The 22,060-nt window shown below is 54.7% G+C and overlaps 2 protein-coding genes and 1 non-coding gene across 6 annotated transcripts in view; 1 reads left to right on the plus strand and 2 right to left on the minus strand.

Annotated features, from left to right (window-relative positions):
• Positions 1 to 1,030: 1,030 nt before the first annotated feature.
• Positions 1,031 to 12,639, minus strand: NCKIPSD (NCK interacting protein with SH3 domain). Of its 2 annotated transcripts, XM_060021434.1 has the most exons (13): positions 12,391 to 12,639; positions 9,717 to 9,826; positions 9,286 to 9,490; positions 9,023 to 9,113; positions 8,279 to 8,769; positions 6,853 to 7,023; positions 6,623 to 6,709; positions 6,396 to 6,534; positions 6,233 to 6,313; positions 5,902 to 6,030; positions 5,703 to 5,795; positions 5,403 to 5,575; positions 1,031 to 2,758 (listed from the first exon to the last, which is right to left on the minus strand). In XM_060021434.1, exons 1-13 carry the CDS (start codon positions 12,559 to 12,561, stop codon positions 2,555 to 2,557), a joined length of 2,145 nt encoding a protein of 714 aa, XP_059877417.1. In that variant the 5' UTR covers positions 12,562 to 12,639; the 3' UTR covers positions 1,031 to 2,554. The 2 variants fall into 2 exon arrangements, with proteins under 2 accessions (XP_059877417.1, XP_059877418.1); XM_060021435.1 differs by lacking the exon at positions 12,391 to 12,639 and having other exon boundaries at positions 9,665 to 9,739.
• A 1,952-nt stretch (positions 12,640 to 14,591) lies between these two features.
• IP6K2 (inositol hexakisphosphate kinase 2) overlaps positions 14,592 to 22,060 on the minus strand; it is a 29,173-nt gene continuing 21,704 nt past the window's right edge. For all 3 annotated transcript variants that reach the window (XM_060022437.1, XM_060022438.1, XM_060022436.1), the window contains exons 3-6: positions 20,839 to 21,061; positions 19,625 to 19,800; positions 15,810 to 15,985; positions 14,592 to 15,363 (exon numbers count right to left, since the gene is read on the minus strand). In XM_060022437.1, the coding sequence (XP_059878420.1) occupies positions 14,863 to 15,363; positions 15,810 to 15,985; positions 19,625 to 19,800; positions 20,839 to 21,061 (1,076 nt within the window). In that variant the 3' untranslated portion in view covers positions 14,592 to 14,862. The remainder of the gene's footprint in view (positions 15,364 to 15,809; positions 15,986 to 19,624; positions 19,801 to 20,838; positions 21,062 to 22,060) is intronic.
• On the plus strand, positions 16,247 to 16,319 carry TRNAG-CCC (transfer RNA glycine (anticodon CCC)). Its single transcript has one exon. It is a non-coding gene; the product is annotated as a tRNA-Gly (tRNA).

The following is a 22,060-nucleotide window of genomic DNA, read 5'->3' on the forward strand; positions in this document are numbered from 1 at the left end:
ATAAGAGAGAAAAAGAAAAGGTTATCCTCACATACTTGGAGCCTCAGTCTGTATCTTTTGGGGACTGAGCAGGCAGGTGGTCTTCACCCAACCCCTTACCCTGGAGCTGCCTTATGCACATGTAGCATGTTGTACTCAGACATGTCCCACGGACATGGTACCACACCTGTAGGGACCCACTTCTAGCCCAGAGGTTGGCCCAAACGCCCAGCCCTCACTGCCCCTCAAAATTTGAGTTTTCCTCAGCCCCACCCTGTCACTCCCTTCTTTGAGTGCCTTAGTTTTCTCTCTCTTTGCCCTTTCCCCTGCCTAACCACATCCACGTCTACCATCCTTCCAAGCAGTCAGAGGTATTCTCTCAGACAGTTCCTTCCCTGAGGAATTCTCTGGCTAGTCATTGTCCTTGGTAGCTTTAATTCTGTGCGGTGAGACACCATCAAGGTGTTTATTGACGGTCCTGGAGTCCTGGCCCTTCTGGGTGTCTCCTTACAAACACATGCAAGGGTCCCCTGGACAATCACACAGAAGTGGGCAGGGGCTCTGATCTTCCAGCCACGGGGCTGCACTTCGTTTCTCACGGGGGCCAGCACTAGGACAGATGGCACAGCACTGCCCTGCTTTTCCCACGAGGTCAGTGTGTGCAGCCTAACAGCAAACAGAGCAAGGCACAGAGGCTATCAAATGTTCCTGCCTCAGCTTCCTGAGGACCTGTGCTTATCACTGAGTTACTCGCTCTCAGGAGGAGAACCATGGTTCTCCGCCTTCAGCACTCCAATGAGAAAGGAGCTGTACCTGGAAGTCAGCGTTGTTGATTCCGTCTGTGGAAGGGAGGCAGAGGCCTCCAGGATGAAGTGACCAGGTTGTACCACACAGAGCTTTCTTGCAGACAACTGTGTCAGCTCCTTCTCAGGTCCAGGTGAGCCTGTGCACTTAAACTTCTGGAAGAGTCAACAGGTCAGGAAGGACATCTCCCTGCTGGCCTCCTGTGCTTTGCTCCCATGGACCTGTTTCCCTGGGACCCCACCCCTGGACTGGCCTTGCTGGGCTTCTTGCCGTATTCCGTTCTGCTGAGAGAGTAAAAGCCCTCTGCCTTCAGCACCCCATTAAGAAAGGAAAAGTCGTGGCGAGAAGTCACAGCATCAGTGATTCTGGATGTGTGGAATCTGATGAGAATCATCTTGGGTAACAAACTGAAGGGAACTGATGGAAACCACTGCTGCCTGGTGTCTGCCTACAGGTTCTGACTCTCTTCCCCAACTTATGGTGACAGCCTTAGTTAACTGGGGAGCCCACGAGGAAAAAGTTTTTTGCCCAACATTGGCCTCTGATTCCCCTCAAACAGTGCACAACTAACCCCACACTTGTTGAGATATTCTTTTTGTCCTACTGTAATTACCAAATCTCCGCTAAGGCTGCAAAATGAGGGAACCTCGCTGGATCCAGAGGAAGACAAATAAGGAAGGGAAACAGTTGGGCAGCCCTAAGAGTTCAGGGAGGCCAGGGCTTGGATAGGAGCCGCTTCATTTGAGAACAGGTATAAAGGATATAGGGTTTCAACAGGGGAGACAGACACGGCATTCAAGGCAAAGAAAGATGTAAGTGAAGCCTGGAGGGGCAGTCACCTGCAAATGGACCATGGGGCTCTCAGTGGCTGTGGCTGTGGCCCAGGAGAAGTGGGAACCCAGGGAAGAGAGGCTGGAACAGGGCTCAAGGGACCTCGATGGAGAGGCCTGTTAGGGACCATCACCTCCTCAGGCTGGAGAGGACAGGGCAAGCTAGTGACGAGGTCCTGAGGCCCCAGTGCCCCTGACCATCCTCTCCCACCACCACTCAGGATCATACAGGGAAGCCTGTTTCCAGATGCCTGTGATTTATTTCCAAGCTGAGCTGCAGCACATAGGAAAATACACATGGCTTTTCGGTCTACATTTTTACAGAGAAAATAGATTCTGTCATTGGCTTTATCAGTGCCATCACCTCATTCTGTGAGGCTCCAGGGTGGATGGCCTGTCTCTAAGACTCTGCTTTCAAAGAAGCAGCTTGGCCAAGACCTCTGGGGGCTGGAGTGGGGGCAGAGACCCCCACGGGGTGGCGGCTGGGGGGACAGAGCACATGAGCAGCACTCACTGTGAAGCTAAGGCAAAGAACAGAGCTGGCGGAAGGTGCCTCCTCTCACCCCAGGGACACGGCTTGCTGAAGCCCAGGACACAGACCAGGTGGGCGCGGGGGATGAGGGCTCTGGCCCAGCCTGGAGCAGCAGCAGGACTCTGAGTGTGCATGTGTATGGGGTGGGGGGGCATGCTGAAGAGGCAGCCCAGCGGGAGATGGAGGGGCTTCAGTTCACACTCCCCCTGCCCCAGCATAGCTCCCAGCGCGTGGTCCCTAATCCTGCGCTTGGCCCCTCTCATTAGCTCTATTTCAGGTGGGGGCCCCTGCTTAGGTCCCTTCCACCATCACCGCCCCTCACACTGTCAGTGCAAAACATTCTTAGGGCCAAGCCTCCGAGTCCCCTGCACCCTACCCAGGGCTGCAGGGAAGGGAGGAAAAGAAGGTGCTAGCTGGGGGCCTCGCCCAGCACTGGGAATTCCTTGCACATCTCTTGGACAATCATGCGGTCCATCTGACACTGGGGCGAGGCTTCCTCCTCGGTTAGGATGCGTCGCAGTGTGGCCTGCAGGTCGGGGAGCCGGTGGCGGTGCTGTAGGTAGGGTGTGGAGCGGATCACAGCGTGCATCAGGGAGAGGTACTCCATGCGAAGCTGTGGGGAGACCAGGCAAGCTCAGGGACCCCAGGGAGGCACTGAGACTGCCACCAGACAGGGACAGGCCACTACTGCCTCCTGGCAGCCACACGGACCCCAGGGCTGTGGACCACCTCACACCACTGAAGATCAGGGTTGCATCCCCAGCACCCAGAGTGGACCTGGCACAGAACTGGCCTTTGATAGTCGTTGAATAAGTAAGTGAATAAATAAATCATCTGAGACACACACAGTCCCAGAACGCGGCCGGCCCAGGGAAGTCCTGCCTTAGAGAGGTGGCGAGGGGAAGCAGCGAGCCCCCATCCCTCCTGTAATGCTGGGCCCCTGTGGGGCTGCTGTCTGTCTGTTGGAGGCCCTCTGCTTCTCACTCTATCCTCTCACCCTGGAAGATCTCATTCACACCCACAGCTTCAAATAGTGACCCCCCACTCAAACCTCTTGCAGAGAGTCTCCGGTGAGCTGCAGATGAGAAAATCCAACTGCCCACTTGTCACCTCCTGCTTATCTCAGAGAGAACTCAAACTCACATAACAACCATCAAACTCGTGATCTTCCCCATCTTCCCAAAGCTGAAGGCTTTCTCGTGTTCTTTATTTTAATAAAGAGCACTGCTGTCCATTCAAGTGCTCAAGCCAAAACTGCACGTGTCCCCTCCAGTTCCTTTCTCCCCACACCCCGAATCCAATCTGTCCCAGTAAGACCCGGCCGTCTTGCCTTCTACGTGTGCCCTGAATCCATCTCCAACACTCCCCGCCAACCCACCCTTCCAGCACCTCTGGCTTTAACGGCTCCAAGAACCACTCCAATCTGACACCCCAGCTGCTCCTTATCCTCACTGAGACCCTGATCCATTGACCTGGCGCCAGCACTTTTTCCTCCATTTGCTCCCCTCACTATCCCTCATTTCTCTCTTTACCTCTGATTAGAGGAGTCAATACTCAAACCTTCTTTAGGCAGCATCACCCTGCTAACTCCCAACCCTGGTCAGACCAAAAAGCACCTGCCAATCAAATCCTAGAAGCTAAGCAGCAGACAATTAGAGTCTTGTGCAGGCTTGAATGGCATTCCCCACCACAAACCTCACTGCCTGGCACCCCTGCCACTTTCCTCTGCCACGTTCACTGTTCCTGAAAGGACCACTGCCCACCTTCTCTCCATTTTCCAAACCTAAACTGCCCGATCAGTTGGCTTTGTGCTTCATGCAGAAAACAAGCAGACTTTCAGAAACGCCTGGTCTTCCCCCGGCACCCACACCTCACCTGTCCCCAGTGAATGAACTGTCCTGGCTCCTGCCAGAGGCCATCCCTCCAGGGGGGCCTGGACCCTCCCCTGCTGCCTGACCTACTTGACACCCGCAGCGGCTGACTCTCCCGACACATCAGCCGTTTCTCCATGATTGGCGTGCTGGATCATTCCCTCTGACTCAGACATGCACCAGCATCTCCCACCTTTAAAAGACTTTCCCTGACCCCATGTCTCCCTCCAGTGATCCCCCACCTTTTTCTGCTCCCCTTCACTTAAAAACACACGAAGGTTGTCTCCATTCACTGCTCCCATCTTCCCCCTTTCTACTCCCCTCCAACTTCAAATCCTCTCTTCAACTTCCCACTCGGACTCTCTTCCCTGGGCGAAGGGTGTGCCCAGGTGCTCTGGGAGAGGGGCACGTGGAAGTCTGCAGCCCGCCCCCCGTCACACACCGCCACACCGCCCAGCCTCCCTGGGTTTCTGTGAGCCCTGGAGCGTCCCTGGACGCTGCTTGTGAATCACGCCTCATCTCCATGTGGCGAATCCCGTGGCTCATTCTCAGGCCTCATCTCACTCGGGCTCCTAACTGTGGAGACGGCTCATCCCCCTCCTCCTCCATACACGTGGCTTTGGGCTCCTGCTCTCTTGGTTTTCCTCCTGGGTGTCTCCCTATGTGCCCCGACTGTGCCCTGGGCTGAGGCCTGAGCTTCCCTCTGTCCCATCCATCCCACACCCTAGGTGACCGCATTGTCACAGGCTTCCCAGCACATCTATGCACAGCCAACTCCAAAGTGTCTCTTTCCAGTCCCAACTCACACCCCAGGTCCTCTGTACCTGGATGTCCAACAGGTATCTTCTCAGTCTTGACACATCAAAACACAACTCTATTCAAAGGTTCTTCCCCACCTGAGCAATCGGCACTTCATCCACCCGGTTGCTCCAGACCAATCCAGCAGCAAGCCCTGCCAACCCACCTCCAACACACCCCAGCCTGACCTCCTCTCCCAGCCTATTCATGCCACGTGGACAGCTGCAGCCGCCTCCTCACCAGCCTCCCGCTTCTGCTGTGCTTTCAGTCTCTGTTTCATTCAGGATGGTAATCAGATCACTTCCCCTGCCCCTGAGAGGGGTGACAACCTCCCGCCGCAGCCTCCAAGGCTTTGTGTAAACTCTACTTCCTCCTCCTCACCTCCCACCACTCCCTCCACTCCTGCTTTCTTCAGACAGCCCACCCCCGACCACCTCATGGCGGGCTCCCTTGGGTCTTGGCACACCTGTCATGGTTGAGCGGCCTCCCACACTTACCCGGCTCCAGCAGTGCCCCTCGCCCTAGTCTCCATTCAGTGTCAGGTGCCCCCCTTTTGTTAGTTTCTACACAGCTGCCATCCCCAGGCACCTTATCTCCAGGCGACAGGTCCGCGATGTGCCGCACGGTGATGTCGATGAGCGCCATCATATCCGTGTGGTAGAAGATGGCAGCTGTGGCGGGGCTGGCGAACACGTCCTGCAGGAACTTGAGGACGGAGTGTGGCGGCTGAGGTTCATGCTTAAAGATGCGCACGGGGTCATCTAGAAGGCAGGGGGAAGTGGGGGTCAGGGCAGTCCTCGAGGGGGCCCAGAGTCACCCCAGCGAGTTACAGAGGTCATGGAGTCACAGGACATCGAAGGGGCCCCACACAGATTCCTGGGCCCTCACCCCCTCTGTTCAGGAGCAACAGTAGCTTCTCGGAGAAGATCTTGACATTGGCGTGTTTGCTCAGAGCGGCCATGATGAAGTTCTGGTCAGGGGCTGAGGAAGGACACGGGGGTAGACAACAGCACAGGTGCTAAGCCTGGAGAGCCCCCCTCCTCCCCCCTACGGCGAGTCAGCCACCCCCGTCAGGCCCTGCCCCCACCTGGCAGGTGCAAATTGAGAGCCAGAAGTAGATTCATGCAGAGATCTGGCAGTTGCTCGGTGGTGTCCAAGGGCAGCCCGTCCTCAACGATGCTCAGCAGGAACTGGGCGAAGGGTGTGCCCAGGTGCTCTGGGAGAGGGGCACGTGGAAGTCTGCAGCCCGCCCCCCGTCACACACCGCCACACCGCCCAGCCTCCCTGGGTTTCTGTGAGCCCTGGAGACATTCAGTCAGACTACAGTCAGTGGGTGCCCAGCCCCTTGGGCCATGGGCCCCACCTCCAGCGGGCTGTGGGCTCCCTGTGGTCCGCTGGTCAGTGACCTGCCTTCTTACCATAGTGTGCATAGGGCACTGCCTCCCCCATGGAGAAGACCATGGCCAGAATGAGGGCGGAGTAACAGAGTTTCTGATGGTCTGCGGGGGAGCAAAGCAGGCGGTCAGAGCCCCCCAGATGGCCGGAACCTCCCCAGCTGGCAGGAAGCTGCCCCTCACTCACCCTGCGTGTCTGTCTGCATGTCCCGCGCCAGCTCCACAGGCAGCACAGATGACACTAGTGTGGAGATGATGGCTGCGTCCAGGCTGCACATGGCGCCGAAGCATTTGAGGAGCAGCAGCCGCAGCGACACCCGGTGCTCCTGGCAGGGGACCCTGTGTGCTCAATGCCCGGAACCCCCACCTCTACCCAGGTCCCTCTGTGCCCCCTCCCCTCTGTTTCCCACACACCATTTGGTAATAGGCCACCAAGGCCAGGACAGACTCGAACTCATTCCTCTTGCACATTTTCTTGCAAACTTCAGGGTCTGCATCCGTCTGTGGGGAGGACGAAGTGTGATGGAGTCACTCAGTGTAAGGTGGCCACATGTGAGTGAGCTGAGGATGAGTAGGGGAGACTCCCGAGCACTGGGGAGGGATGGGGCAGGGGTGGGGGGCATCTGGGGGCACCCAGCCCGCACCAGAATGTGCAGCAGCTCCTCCAGGTAGCAGCGGATGACACCCTCGTCCTCATACAGGGCCCAGCTGCGCTGCTGGGCGTCATCCTTCCGCCGGGCCAGGTCTGCAAAGATCACCTCCAGCCGCTGCTGGTCGTGGCAGACCTGCCCTGAGGGCAGGGCAGTGCTCAGGTCCTGGAGGAAGAGGTCTGGCTCAGCACACTTGCCCCACACCATCTCCAGGAGGCCCACAAGGCCTGGAGTTCAGCCTAGACCCTGAGGTCATGGCATGAGCTCCAGGCCAGTGTTAGGCAGGGGGCCCCAGCCTCACCTGCCAGAGCTGCCTGGAGCCAGCGTCGTCGCAGGAAGGGTGAGGGGACCAGCCCCCAGTTCTCTTCCCTCCTCCCCGCTGCTCCCATCAAGCTCCCACAAAAGATCTGCTCCCACAGCCCATTCCCCAACATCGAGGCTGCCAAGGGCACTGATCCAGTTCTATACCCCCTCCCCAAGTAATTCCACTGCCCCCAAGTCTTAACAACCGTCTGGGACAGGATTCTGCATGAGACACATCCGTGGGGTGTTCTCCAAAAACTTGCCTCCTGTTCCAGACCTGGATAAACATCCTCCATGAGGAAGGCCACCAGCTCCTCACCACCTGAATGTGACTGAGACTCCACCCCCTGATTCTACACAAAGTGGGACAGGCCTGTCATCTACCCACCTGCCGTGTTCCTCTTGATCCAGTGTCCCAGCACAGGCAAGCCCACTGACTCACTGCTCCCCACACCCCAAACCAGAGCTGCAGGAGCCATGGAGCCCTAAGGAGAGACCTCTGGCCCATCTGGCCCCCACCGTGTAGACTTGACTCATGCCCCCCAATCCTGCTCCCTGACCAGTGCCCCAACCTTGGCAAAGGATCCCACCCGCCCATGATCCACACATACCTCATTCACATCTCAGTCAGCACTCAGGCCTCCATCATAGCTCTCGAAGCACCCACTGCTCTCCACTGCTAAGGCCAGCATGACACTGCCCTCTCTCATGCCTTATGTCCATTCCTTCCCTGCAGCCCGAGAGAACTCCTGGCCACCCACGGCTGTCTCATCTGTCACCTGCCCCAGGTCTCACCTCCAACCACACCACTTGCTCCCTCCCTCACCCCCTGTGTTCCAGCCATGCTGGCCTTGTTCCACTTCTTCCTGTGAGCCAAGCTCGGTCCTGTCTCATGGCCCTCGTCCAGCCTGAGCCTCTGCCTGGAATACTCTTCCTCCCTTTCTCCTTCAGGGATCAGCCCAAATGTCCCCAGTACCCAGCACAAGGAAGCCAAGAGCTAGAGCTCAACAAAGACCTGTCAGGTAAAGGCTGGACACAGTGTGAGGGTGGGGAAGGGGCAGGGGCTGTAGGGCAGTCCCAGGCTGGGGAGGTCCCTGGCCCTGTTGCCCACCCTCACCTTGCCCTCTACCAGTGAGAGGAGGACCTGCTCCATGATAGGTGAGCTGGCCGGCACTGAGGCCTGGATGTGACCCACCACGACGCCAATGGCCACTCGGCACAGCTCGTGGCTCAGGCCGGTGTTCCTCCGCACGAGCTCCATCAGCTCTGCCCCAATGGTCCTGGGCACAGCAGTCTCAGCCAGCGCCTTCTCTTCTGTGGTCCCCAGGCTCAGTGCACCCAGGGCTTCCAGCTCATCAGGGGCTGGGGCTGTATCAACTGCTACCTCCTCTGTAGGGGGCTCCGAGTTTAGCACCTTGGAGGGAGGGGGCTGAGCTTGGGACACAGTGGTATGCGTGCCTCGGCGGGGCACAGGTGGGGGCGTGGGTGAGCAGCTGGGGCCTGGCTCCGATGAGCTGGAGCCGGTATAGAGTGTGTCAAGGGAGGTGCTGCTGACAGAGGAGCCACTGGACACAGAACTGCCCCCAGAGGGTGTGGTGTTGCGGCCGCCTGTGGGCAGAGAGGGGATGCTGTGCTAGGGCAGCCCCCTGGGGGCCCCAACCCCTCCAAGCCCAGAGCCCCCGCCCCCCAGTACAGGGCCTTGTTCCTATGCCAGACCCTCCCACCAAGCCCAGAACCCCCAATTGCCCTGACACGTGCCCTGTCTTCCCCCCAAGCCTGGAGCCCCCAGTTCCCTGACATAGGCAGAGTAACCATTCCAAGTACAGGGTGCCCCCCGAGTCCCCCAACCCCGCCTTCTCACCACTCCCCGAGGCCAGTAGGGCCTCGCGGTCTCGGCGCTTCACAGGTGGGGGTGGCGTGGCGGGTGCTGCTCGGCGAGGCTGTGGTGGGATCTGGGAGGACAGAAGTGGGATCTGAGGGTACAACCTGGCTAGCGCCCTGAGCTTGGCATGGGCAGGACTATGGTTCCAGGCGGCATCGCTGACCCCAGTGGACCCCTGGCGCCTCTGGACAAAGCCTTAAGCTCCACCCACCTCCCTTTCCTAGGATGTTCTCACCATGTACCTGGTAGAGGCCTCCATCTGCCCCAAGATACTCAGAACTGGGCAGGCTGTGCTGCCGCTCGAATCCAGCTCTACACACCCCATTGGGCTGCCTGGCAGCAGCAGCATCCAGGTGGTGGTCACTGGTGGACGGGGTCATAGCTGCAGGGTTGGGGGCTGAGGGGCCTCTGCGGGACAGGGTCTCTTTCCGGTGGTGGATCAGCTTCCTGAGGGAGGGACAGGGAGGTTATTGGGGGAGTTACCTTACAACTCCCGAAGTCCTCACATGCTCCTCGTGGGATGCGGCCCACCCTAGCCCAGGCTCCCCAACCTCCCACTGCCCTCACGCTCCACCCCACTCTGCGCTACCAACACTGCTCTCTGGCGAACCCAGTACTCACGGAAGGACCCCACCCCACGGTGCTTACTGGGCGGTTCTCCCGCCCCACTCACTGGAGGATCCCGCGCTGCTCCAGGCTGTACTTGCCACCATCCCGCATGGCTGCATTGTGCACAGCCTCAATGGCCCTGTCAATGGCTTGGAGGACATCCTGCTCCAGGCCCTGTGGGGGCAGGGATGGGCAGTTAGGCCTGGGGGCCAAGTGAGGTACTGAGCCCAGAGCCAGCCCAGGATGGAGCCCGGGGCAGACAAAGGACCACTACAGCTAAAGCCTGTAATGCCAGATGTGAACACAGCAAGCTGAACTAGAATATGAAATGGGCTTCTCAAACTGCGTCACTCAGGGAGCTGGGCCACGGGGAAGGCCCATGCTGCTGCTTTATATATTGGGGCCCCGAGCAGGATTTTACCTCACAGTGAGGCTCTCAGCTAAGATGTCGCCGAAAACCTGGGGTCTAGAGCAATACCACAGCCCACGGACCCTCAGTTTGAGGCCAGGAGTACACACTTAGTCTATCCCCAGGCTTGGCTCAGATCCCAGGCTGAGATGCCAAGCAGGGAGCCTCTAGTGTCTGGAAGTCTTAACAAATCACTCTGGATCTTGCTGATCCTTCACAAAACCAAGGTCACACTCCAGGACGGCCCTGTCCTCAGAGAGCCTTCTGCAGGCCCTAGTAGCTGAGGACAGGCCAAAGGGATCGCCTCTCTCCACCCCTGCTGCCAGCCCCCATCCCCTCAAGCTATTCCAGGAATCCTCCAGACCTGCACTGGGAAGCAGCAGTTCTGTGTCTGTGGCAAAAGACAGACATGAGCACAGGACCTGGCCCCTGCCCCAGATTCTGTGTTGCCATCCGCAGCAACTCAGGGGTCCAATCTACCCAGCCTGGCTGGCATGGGGTACAGAGTAGGGGGTGGCAGCTGTGGGACCAGCCACTCCCACCCTTCGCTGCCCCTGGCACACATGGTCCATCAGACATAGGAGCCTCAGAACTAAGGTGACATCACACCAGAGTGGGTTTGAGAAGCTTCTCTGATGGGGACAGACAGATGGACTCAGAGGTCAACAAAGCCCTCCAGGTAGCACGGGGCGTGTCAGAGTGCAGGAGACAGCAGACAGAAAGGGGGACAGAGAAAGACAGATGATACACAGAAAGCAAGAAAGATGGAGAGAGAGAGAGAAAGAGGGAGGGAGAGAGAGAGGGAGAGAGAGAGAGAAGCAGAGGGAGACACGCAGAAAGAAATTGAGATTTGGAGACAGAGAAGGGAAGAGAGTCGGAGGAAGAAACACACAGAAGCGGAGAGTCAGAATGACACCGAGATACAGAGAGAGCCACGGAGACGAAGGCAGAGGGAGACATGCAGCAAGAAACCAACAGATAGACAAGATGGTAGCCTCTCTGCCCTCCCCAAACACCCAGCCCCAGTGGCCCAGGCAGGGGAGGGGCCTCTTGGGCCCTTGGGGAAGAGGCAGGACTTTCCTCAGAGGCTCCAACAAGCTCCCAGCTCCAGAGAGGCTGGGTCTGACATGCTCACCCTGGACCCAGCAGCCCTGGTGTCCAGGGCTCTCACTCTTACCCAGACACTCCTAGATGCCATGAGGCCAAGGGTTTAGGGACCAGGGCCCATCCTCTCTGGTAAGACCAGATGACATCTCCAAATTTATCCTGTTATTTCTGTCCTGAACTGGGCTGGGACAGGATGTTTCCTAAAGGCTATGGACTAGGATGGGGCGGGGGTGTCTGGCACAGGGCAGACCTGGAGGCTCCAGGCCCTCCTTCCCCCTGTGATCAGAATAGACCAGCTGGAGACAACACATCCCAGCCCCCATACCAGGACTATTCTTGGGGAAACAGGAACTGGGGCTGCAGACTCCACTGGAAGGAAATGGGGCCAAAGCCAGACCGGGGACGCCATGGGGAGGTCTCACTTCCTTGCAATGGGAGCAGCCCCCACCCCAGGCTGGGGGCCAAGGAGGGATGGAGCTCCCTCATCTTCAGAGAAAGGAAGTCTGAAAAGTCAGGGCCTGAGGCTTGTGAAAGAGAGTAGTGCCAGGGAATGTCAGCAGGGCCTGGGATCCCTGGTTCAAAGTGAACTGACGAAGGTGTCTTAGGAAAGGCTTAGGGGGTGACTGAGTACAGGAGAGTAAAAGATACTGAGGTCTCAGGGCTTGGGGGGTCATTTAGGGGAGGGGGGTGTCCATGGCTCTCAGGTCCAAATGAGAGAGGGGGTGTAAAGGCATGGAAGATGGTGGGGAAACAGGCAGTGTCCAGGGTTGCCCGGGTCTCAGTGGTGGAAGCTGAGGAAAAGGAGGCAAAAGTGTGGGATCCTGGTGATCCAGGGAAGGGGCCAATTAATTCTGGGGTCTCAATGATCTGGGGAACTGCTCAGAATTTGGTGTGCTGTAATCTCAGGACTGACTCTTGAATTCTATTCGGATGGAGGTTCAGATGTTGGGGCCCAATGGCTCTGGGATCCCGAGGAGTCTCAGTCCCAGAGCTGGGCTTTTGGTAGATCTGAGTCCTCAGAGTTGGCTGTCAAGGCCCTGGTCTTGGGTTGGGGCGCGGGCTCTTAGGGTCCCAGTCCTCCTGGGGTTTCACGGTCAGGTTCTCAAACTCCTTATCTGCTGGAGGTCCCGGCGGGCCTGGGGTGCCGGGGTCTGTCCTGCGAGCCTATGTTGGAGCTCAGTCTAGGGGCGGCTGAGGCCGGGCCGGGGAGGGGCACACTCACCTGCAGGCGGCGCAGGTAGGCGGGCGGCACGTAGCCCGTCTCGCCACTGCGCGCCCGCGCCGCCAGCCACCAGTGCGCGCTGCTGCGCTCCAGAACCAGGAAGGTCTCGCCCGCGGCGAACGCCAGCGCGTTGGGCTCCGCCGAGCGGAACGCGTACAGCGCGCGGTACATGAGGGTGAGTCGGGCCGGGGCAGGAGAGACGGCAGGGTCTGCGAAACCAGGACGCCAGGCCGGGAGCGCCTCACCGCGCTCGCCCTGCCCCGTGACATACGGCGCGTGCGCGCGCGCGCGCGCGCGCGCCCGCCCGCCGCAGCCCCGCCCCAGGATGTGTCGGCTCCTGCGCAGAAGCGCGGCGCCCCCTAGTGTCCACAGGCTGCGCGGCCCGGCGCGGCCTCCGAGAACCCGCTGCCCTTTCCGCCCCTTCCGTGGACTTCTGCGTCTCCAAGCTCCCGACTCCCTGCCCCAGCACCCTACCTAGAGCCCCAGACCCAGCTTTCCCGCCCGGCCCTCCACTCCCTTTACCCGCCCAAGCCCTAGTGCTGCGGCCCATCCGACTTCCCGAAGGAGCGCTCCGCCCGCAGCCCAAAGACAGAGCCTCTGTCCGATGCTGACAGTCCCATGCGTCCTTGCCACCCCAGGGGAGTGGGGCCTGACCTACTAACATAAGGACAGCGACCCCGTTAGGGTAGTCCCGTTGTTGTATCTTGAGACACTTGGTGGCGCCCGCGGGGCCCGGCTCTGCTCCGTGTCTCTAGGCCTCCTGAGCCCGCTTACCGCCCCAGTGGTGGGCAACGCGGAGCAAGAGTGAGGGGGGGACGGTAAAAACAAAACCCACGGGGGGCCATTTCTCTGTCCAAAGTCCTCCCATCCTTGCTCCCCACCCCACCCCCTCTTTTCGGCTACTAGCTTCTCTCGTCCTCTGTAATGTGGGTCTTTGCATAGTTTCCTCTGCCTGGGACACACTTCCCTTCCTCACAGTATAAAGTCCGCAGGCTCCCACCCCTATCAATCGCTATCACATCACTCTGTTCTGTTGTCTTTGGGGACTTACAACTCCAGGTTTATTTCTCATGCTTCCTTCTGAGAGCAGACAGAAGGGCTGGTGGAGGATGGGGAGTGGGGCACCATGTGGCCTTAAGAGCTTGCTTGGCCCACCTTCCGGTCAGCCCTGACTTGGTGAGGTCTTTGAAGTCCTAGGAGGGAAGGGGGAAACTCCGGGGAGAGATCCTAAGGATCCTGGGGACCTCCCATTTCTGTCCAGGGGCTGCTCCAGCCACATTCTCCTCTGGAAGCCTGGGCCCAGGGAGAAGGGGCTGTAGGCACAACCAGGCCAGTGTATGCAGTTGGCCTGTTTTTGGACATAGTGGATACAGGCATAATGGACCTTGGAGAGGAGGTGCTGGGAGGTTCAGGCAAGGCAAGGGGTGGGGCTGCTAAAACTGGACATCCAGACCCTACCTTCTTAGCACTGGTTCTGTGTCCTTCTCCCTGGTGTCTGGGTCTGCAGTTCAAGACCTCTTGCCACACCTCTCCCTGAAATTGTCCTAGCACAGAGCACATGTAGCTCTCTTAGGGGCTGCCCTGGCTGGAGCCACATGAAGGATGACACTAGCGTGGTTGCAGTGGGGTCCAGGGCTGCGTAGGAGTGGTGACAGGTGGTGTGGCCAAGAGGACCACACTGCTCAGAACCCCTCCCATCAAGCCACCCACCTTCTGGGACCTCCTAAGACCTTGACCACAGAGCCAATGGCTGCCAACAGACCAAAGCCTGGTGGCTACCTGAGGCCCCAGTATTGACTCCAGGATGTCTGACATCACAATGTCCAGCCAATTAGCTGCTACCAGTGGCACAGGAGCTGGACCCAAGGTTTGGCACACCTGCTGCCCAACTTTGGCTTAAGCTACATGAGGGCAGGGAAAGACCTGTATCAACAGTCAAGTGTAGTTCTCTGCGTAAGGGGTGCTGGGACAGACCAGCACAGATCCCAGAGGGACCCATTTACGGTTATGTGTGTGGGTGCTCGGTTAAGGGACTGAGGACTAAGCCAAGAGGCTATGGTGACTTTAGGGTCCATGGGATGGGGTCACTGGAAGGAATATATTGCTGGGCCAGGGTGAAGGTCATGGCATATGTGATGTTTCTGAGGTTTGGGAGGGGGGCTGGCTGCCTATCCTTGGGCAAGAACGACAGCAGCACTGTGTACAATTAACAAAAAGATTTGTATTAGAACATTTACACTCAGGGAAGAAAGAGGTATCTGCATCATCAAATGTGGAATGTTGAAGAGAATTAAAATAAATAAAGACTCCGAGAGCGGTTGGGGCTGGCTCAGGCTGGGACTCATAGAGGCCTCTGCGCATCAGCTCCAGGCTGCAGGGGCCACCGCCTGGCCATACTGGCCTCCTCCCCGACGCAGCACAGCTGTGCCTGGGACACAGAGAGTCTCTCAGGTACTGCTGCAGCCAGCAAGCTCACTCCCCACTTTCCTCACTTATCTCTGTAACAATGTCTATCAGGCTCTGGAGCCCAAAGATATAGCCAGCATCCTGGCCCTCGTGTACCACACTGTCCTCACCATACAGCCTGCAAGTGGTGTGTGCGAAATCGATCATGCGCACGTCCACCGAGCTGGTGCCGATGGGCTTGTAGGCATAGGCACCAGCCGACTCGTCGGCTGACTCCTCTGACAGGTCCTCCAAGTCCTCAGCATCTGAGTCCAGGGCCACTTCAGGCCGCTCCTTGCCATCATAAATGACCAGCAGGGAGCTTGAGTAGAAGCGGTAGGATTCTTGTCGCTCCAACACGGACTTGAGTTCAGTCAGCTTCCTAAGCACAGGGCCCAGGAGTTCGCGGCGCAGGTACCGCCCGTTGTGGAAAAACTGGAAAAGTGCCTCCTTGAAGCCCTGCACGGACAGCTTCCGGCCGTGGTACTTGTTCATGAACATGAGCTGCCCACTGCCTGCCTGGTATACCTGTGGGAGGGAGACCAGCAGGTGAGGTGCTGACAGCCATCTCAGGGCCTAGACCCTGGGGAGTGGCAGCGATATGACAGTCCTGGATCAGATCCTTTAATTTGTTAAGTATCACAAGAGACACTGTCCTTGCCAATCAACACCCACTCAGGATACAGCCCTCTGACCTGGGTTCCATCACCAGCCCCCTGCTCAGTGTATGTGTTGGTGGAGAGGGCCTAACTTTTTTGCCTTTCTCCCCCGCCTGTCCACAGCCTCTGGACTCAGCCAACCAGGCCAGCCCCAGAGACTATTACCCATGCATGCATGCTTCCTTTTCTAACCAGAAAGTGACAGGTTCATTCAAATCTGGAATCTTTTGAGAAAACGGGACTATGCCACGATGGGAGAATGGCAGCTCCTGGATGCCCCAGCCAGCCCACACCACGCACCTGCACTCCTCTCACCTGCATGCCACACACGCGCACACCAATGACTGCAGACGTGCTCTGCTGGCATTTGCGGATCTGGTTGGCTGCCTTCTCCTCTGAAGCATCGTCACCATGCTGGCGCGTACCCATCTTGAGGTCCAGAACACAAGGCACCTCATAACGGGAAGTCAGGTTCTCCAGTAAGATAAATTCTGAGTGGTTAAGGACAATGCCCCTCTAATGAAAAGGTGCTGCTCCACGGGGCCCTGGCAGTCCCAGGGTACAAGGCCTGCACACAGTACCCCAGAGATCCTGCTACATCTCCCATGCAGGCAGCCCAGACTAGAAGGCTGAAAGACACCTTCAATTCTTGTCAGGGAACTGGCCTGAGAACAGCCTGGGAGACACACACATCATTCCCTGAACTCAGCAAGATGTGGGACCACGGTCCAAAACATACTGTCCTAGGGACTTCCCCGGTGGTCCAGTGGCTAAGACGCTGCACTCCCAATGCAGGGGGCCCGGGTTCAATCCCCGGTCAGGGAACTAGATCCCACATGCGGCAACTAAGGGTTCGCACGCCACAACTAAAAAGATCCCACATGCTGCAACTAAAAGATCCCGCATGCCGCAATGAAGATCCCATGTGCTGCAACTAAGACCCAAAGCATCCATAAATAAATAAATAAATTTTTAAAAAAGTGACACAAATAGCAAAACAAAACAAAAATAGAAATGTCCTAAATTACAAACAGAACATCAAATAAATTCAGTAAATCCTAGTCTTAAATATGAACTAGAAATATCAGTATGAACTCATGAAAAGTTTTCTCTTTAAAATAAATATGTATTTCCCAGACGTGGGCACTGAAAAGATCTAGAAACAATGACCGGATGTATGAGCTCCCCTAGTGCCCAGACCAGTGCTCCTAGAGCAGGGCCAGTGAACCATGACCCCCTGCTCACTCACTGTTGTATAACCTATAAGCTAGGAATGAATGGTTCTTACTTTTTTTTTTTTGGCTGTGTTGGGTCTTTGCTGCTGCGTGCAGGCTTTCTCTAGTTGTGGCGAGTGGGGGCTACTCTTTGTTGCGGCACGTGGGCTTCTCATTGCAGTGGCTTCTCTTGTTGCAGAGCACAGGCTCTTAGGCGCATGGGCTTTAGTCGTGGCACGAGGGCTCAGTAGTTGTGCCTCACAGGCTCTAGACCACAGGCTCAGTAGTTGTGGTGCACGGGCTTAGTTGCTCTGTGCTATGTGGCATCTTCCTGGACCAGGACTCAAACCCGTGCCCCCTGCATTGGCAGGCAGATTTTTAACCACTGTGCCACCAGGGAGGTCCATTGGTTCTTACATATATATATATATGCGGAGCACAGGCTCCGGACGCGCAGGCTCAGCGGCCATGGCTCACGCGCCTAGCTGCTTCACGGCATGTGGGATCTTCCCGGACCGGGGCACGAACCCGTGTCCCCTGCATCGGCAGGTGGACTCTCAACCACTGCGCCACCAGGGAAGCCCTTATATATTTTTTTATTCATTCATTCATTCACTTATTTATTTATGGCTGTGTTGGTCTTTGTTGCTGTGTGCAGGCTTTCTCTAGTTGTGGCTAGTGGGGGCTACTTTTCGTTGTGGTGCACCAGCTTCTCACTGCAGTAGCTTCTCTTGTTGCGGAGCACGGGCTCTAGGTGCGTGGGCTTTGGTAGTTGCGGCTCATGGGCTCTAGAGCGCAGGCTCAGTAGTTGTAGCGCACGGGCTTAGTTGCTCCGTGGCATGCGGGACCTTCCTGGAACAGGGCTTGAACCCATGTCCCCTGCATTGTCAGGCGGATTCTTAACCACTGCACCACCAGGGAAGCCCTATTCTTATATTTCTAAGAGGTCAAAAACTGTATGGGGTGGGACAGGGAGAGTGGGAGGGAGATGCAAGAGAGAGGAGATATGGGGATATATGTATAGCTGATTCACTGTTATAAAGCAGAAACTAACACACCATTGTAAAGCAATTATACTCCAATAAAGATGTTAAAAAAATCATAGTAAAAATAAGAATTAAAAAAAAACCTGTATGTAATACTTCATGACACATGAAAATTGAATGAAATTCAAATCTCAGTGACCATAAATAGAGTTTTATTGGAATACAGCCACATTCATTCATTTACATTATCATCTATGGCTGCTTTCAGGGTACAAATGGCAGAGTTGTGATGCAGTCAGTGTATGGCCTGCAAAGCCTAAAATATTCACTGGCCATTTACTGAAAAAGTTTGCAACCCCTGGTGTAGAAGAATGACTGAATTCACATCTGGAATATGAAATATACACGAGTCTGTACCAGTTCTTCATATGGGAAAGACAGCCATCAGAGACTACTGTGATTGTGTCAAAATGACTCAGGAGCCTATTTTGAAAGGCTCCCACTTGCCAAGCATGGGACAATTTGAGCATCAGTAAAGATAACTGCAATGGACTAAAACACGTCAAATATGTTTAAATTCATGGGTTCATAACAATGCTGAAAACCTCACTGGTCACCTTTGGAGGGTGTTAAGAAACCATCTCTTTATTCCAAATCTAGTAAACAAAGGAAAATAAACTCTTAACCTGCCTTTCCTATATGAACTATACCTCAGGATAAGCATATAGTTGATGAGGAAGAGTTTCTCTTTACAGAAGGATTCCAGCTAATGAATGAAAAAGGAATGACAAAATTAGAAAATCACCTAATGAAAAAATGGCTCTAAGGCAACTGCAATACAAAAGAGAAAGACAACAAAACACCGTGCTTCCCGATGGACAGCTACAATACCATCTCTGAGGGATTCCTGCCCCCACCCCCCCAAAACTGAACCTGAATCTGATCAAGCTTGTAGATAAAATTATCAACTCAATGGAAACAGAGGGGAAAGAGTAACATGTAAAAGACACCACAGGATGTAATCAGTAAAATCCAGATGGTGGGAAACTCTAGAAGACTCAGTTTCTTTGACAAGAAATTTCCAAGAAGAAAAACCAGAAAGGGTATTTTAGAAGACTTAAACATTTCAACCAAATGCAATGTGTGAACCTCATTTGGATCCCCATTCAAGCAAATAATCAACAAAAATATTTATGAGACAATTAGGAAAATGGGGTCACAAATTAGATACTTGATAGTAAGGAATTACTGTCCATTTTTCAAGGAATAATAATGGTATTAATGTTTTAAAATACCTTTATCTTTCAGAGATACATGCTGAGGTGTATATAGATGAAATGAAATATCTGACACTTGCTTCAGAGAGTGTTCAGCTGGGGGCTGCTGGGTGTATAGAGGCAGTCATGACAGGAGACTGACATGACTGGGTTAACCAACTGCTGAACCTTGGTGACTGGTACTTCGAGGTTCAATGCATTATTCTATCTGGTACATCCAGGTTCCCCGACTCCAAAAAAAAGAAAGGACCCTGTGTTTTCTTCATGTGCTAACCTGGTGAACCAGACTGAAAGGTCAGTCCTACCCCACTGCAGACCCTGGCAGTTAAGCACTATTTGGGGACTTCTGTAGGAGTCTGAAAACATGAACCAGGTCCTTGCACTCCAAGCTAAAGCCCCCCAGGTGCAGGTTGGTCCCTCCATGAGGTGCCCCTGACCCCCAGGAACCCATCAGACTCCCTCCCCAGCACCTGCACTCCCAGACCAGCCTTTGGCCCCGAGGGAAGTAATATATGCCCACAGTTACCACGTAGGGTGTCCTAGCACAACCATGACTAAAAAAAAATTCAATTTCTCTCTCCAAGCTCGTAGGGTCTCCTCTCACTTGCCCTCCCTTCTCCCCAAGGCAGAGATGCCCTATGAACAAAGGATACTGTACTGGTTCCGATGTTTTGCATTCTCCTTCATTCTCTGTAACTGTTGCTGGTGACACTTCATGCTCCAAGGGTTGTAGTGTTTAAGCTGGGAACTGACATTCCCCTTTTTCTCTACACTGTAGTACAAGACTTCAGATTTCTTCAGCCACTCAAATTCTTCTTCTAACTTATGGCTATAAAGAGACAAGGAGCCAATAAATCATAATGTCTTATCAAAACTCAGGGGCAAAAAGGCATGAAGGAACTTTCTGGAGTGATAGGAAGTTTCATACCTTGATGTGGTGGTTGTTTTAGTGCACACAGTAAACACTTCATTTACCATAGTATATTATACCTCGACAGTTGATTGATTTAGAAACTTTAATCTTTATTTATTTATTTTCTTTTTAAAAAATGTTTTAGGCTGTGCAGCATGCAGAATCTTAGTTCCCCAACCAGGGATCGAACCCGTGCCCTGTGCATTGGGAGTGCGGAGTCTTAACCACTGAACCTCCAGAGAAGTCCCAAGACAGCTGATTTAAAAAAAAAAGGGGGGGTGTGTGTCAGCTCGCTGTTTTTCTACAGTTGTTTTTCTACAGTAAGGAAAACCTTCGATGAAAGAACAACCTCTGCCTCCAGCCCGCACCCTGCAAGGCAGCCTCCACTGCCCTCTTCTTCTAGGTAGTACACCCCCTGGCTTCTGGAACATCCAGGTTCCCTGACTCAGAATGCTGGAGACTGAAATTCCATGAGAATAAGTCAACCTACTTAGCTACGTTTTTAATATATATATAATTTATCTTTTCACAAGCTCTGCCAAGGTGTGGCACTTGGAGCACTCTGCCTACGGGGATCCCCAAGATTTGGGGATGCCCAACTGACCATTCTGTCTCCCACTATCAGTGAACAACCTGAGGTGATGGGATGGCTTCTGTCTGGGTCACTGCTACATCCCCAGGATGCCACATAGGGCCTGGCACAGGGCAGATGCAGGAGGAGTGAGTGACTGAAACTTTTTTACAGCTGCCACTACAGTTGTTTTACCCGAAATGGCATGATATAACTCAGAGTCAATTAAAGAGAAGCTGGGCACACCATGTGGGAACTGACCACTGAGTGATGAGGTACCTACTAATAAGTCCATAGTGTGAGTCCTTAGCCCTAGGGGACTGGGCTGTAACTGAGATCCCTCCTCTCCCACGGAGCTCAGTCTCCTCTCAGTCTATACCCACCTCTTCATCTTCTCCTCCTTCCGGTGCTGGCGCACCCAGTCCTTAGGGATCTTTTCTGTTTCTAGGACGTGATGTTTTTTGTTTGTCCACCTTAGCAGCTTACTTTTTGGTTCACAGTCTGAGTTATCTACACTGTCCATAGTTCCGTGGTCCCCTTTTAATGGATATGCTATTAAACACAAGTTCCTGTCTTCATCTTCTTCAAAGCGCACAGATACCACACCTGGAAGAAGGGTGAGGAACAGAGAGGACTTTTAATTCCACAGGAAGATGTGTTACAAATAACATGATTGTAACGTTTAGTTTTTTCTTACCCTGTTCCTTAGTCTCTATGTTGCCAGAGGCCCCAAACTCATCTGCAAACCTAACAAATATCAAAACATCTAGAAAAGATGACACCATACAAGACAAGCAATTAGGAGCAAACATGGCCGAGAGTCTTCCTCTCTGATGCACTCAACAAGGCAAGAGCCAAAGAATTACAAGACACATTTTTCCATCATTGAAAATGTTTATTAATTTTTATGTAATTCTTCTAATCCTAAGAGAGACTTAAAAACATTTGCTCTTTATATCTTGTGGGAATTTTTAAGGCCCTAAACAGAAACTCCAACAGCCTTGAGGCTTGCTTTAAAGCAGAGCCTGAACAGAGATTTGCCTGAGGGGTAAGAAGCATCCAACTGTAAGGGAAGACTGGGCAAGCAAAACAAAATAAAGGAGCAAACGAAACAAACCACACAGCACAAAAGACACCCTAGCAAAGGCTTCTTGCAGTGCCCCCGCACTGGGCACCCCAAGCCTTTTGCCCTTCTTGAATATATTGCTTTATTGGTCTTTGCAGTCTCATGTCACAAAAGAACAAAATGAACACAAGGCAAATAGGGTTGGGCTGGGAGCACAGACGCGTAGTGGCCTTGAAAGCAGCTTTCCCCGAGTCTCTAGAACCTGCCATGTGTAATTAGACAGTCTTTGAGGAGGGGGCTGTCAGGTGAGAGTGTTTCAGCAGGTGCCGACGAGTGCCTTACAGCCGACTGGCTGAACACCTTTCCTCCCAGGCCTCTGTGGCCTGGGATCACTCAATCTGCTCAGTCCTTGCTGCAGGGGAATGCGTGCTCAGAGAGACGACACTTCTGAGGTGGTACCTGGCTCTGGGCGCAGAGGAGCCGGGGTGGGGAATTCAGGGGACCACATTTTCCTGTGGCCATGGGAAAAGAACCAGGGA

The sequence above is a fragment of the Delphinus delphis genome, chromosome 10, assembly GCF_949987515.2.
Source record: "Delphinus delphis chromosome 10, mDelDel1.2, whole genome shotgun sequence".
NCBI classification, from domain to species: Eukaryota; Metazoa; Chordata; class Mammalia; order Artiodactyla; family Delphinidae; genus Delphinus; species Delphinus delphis.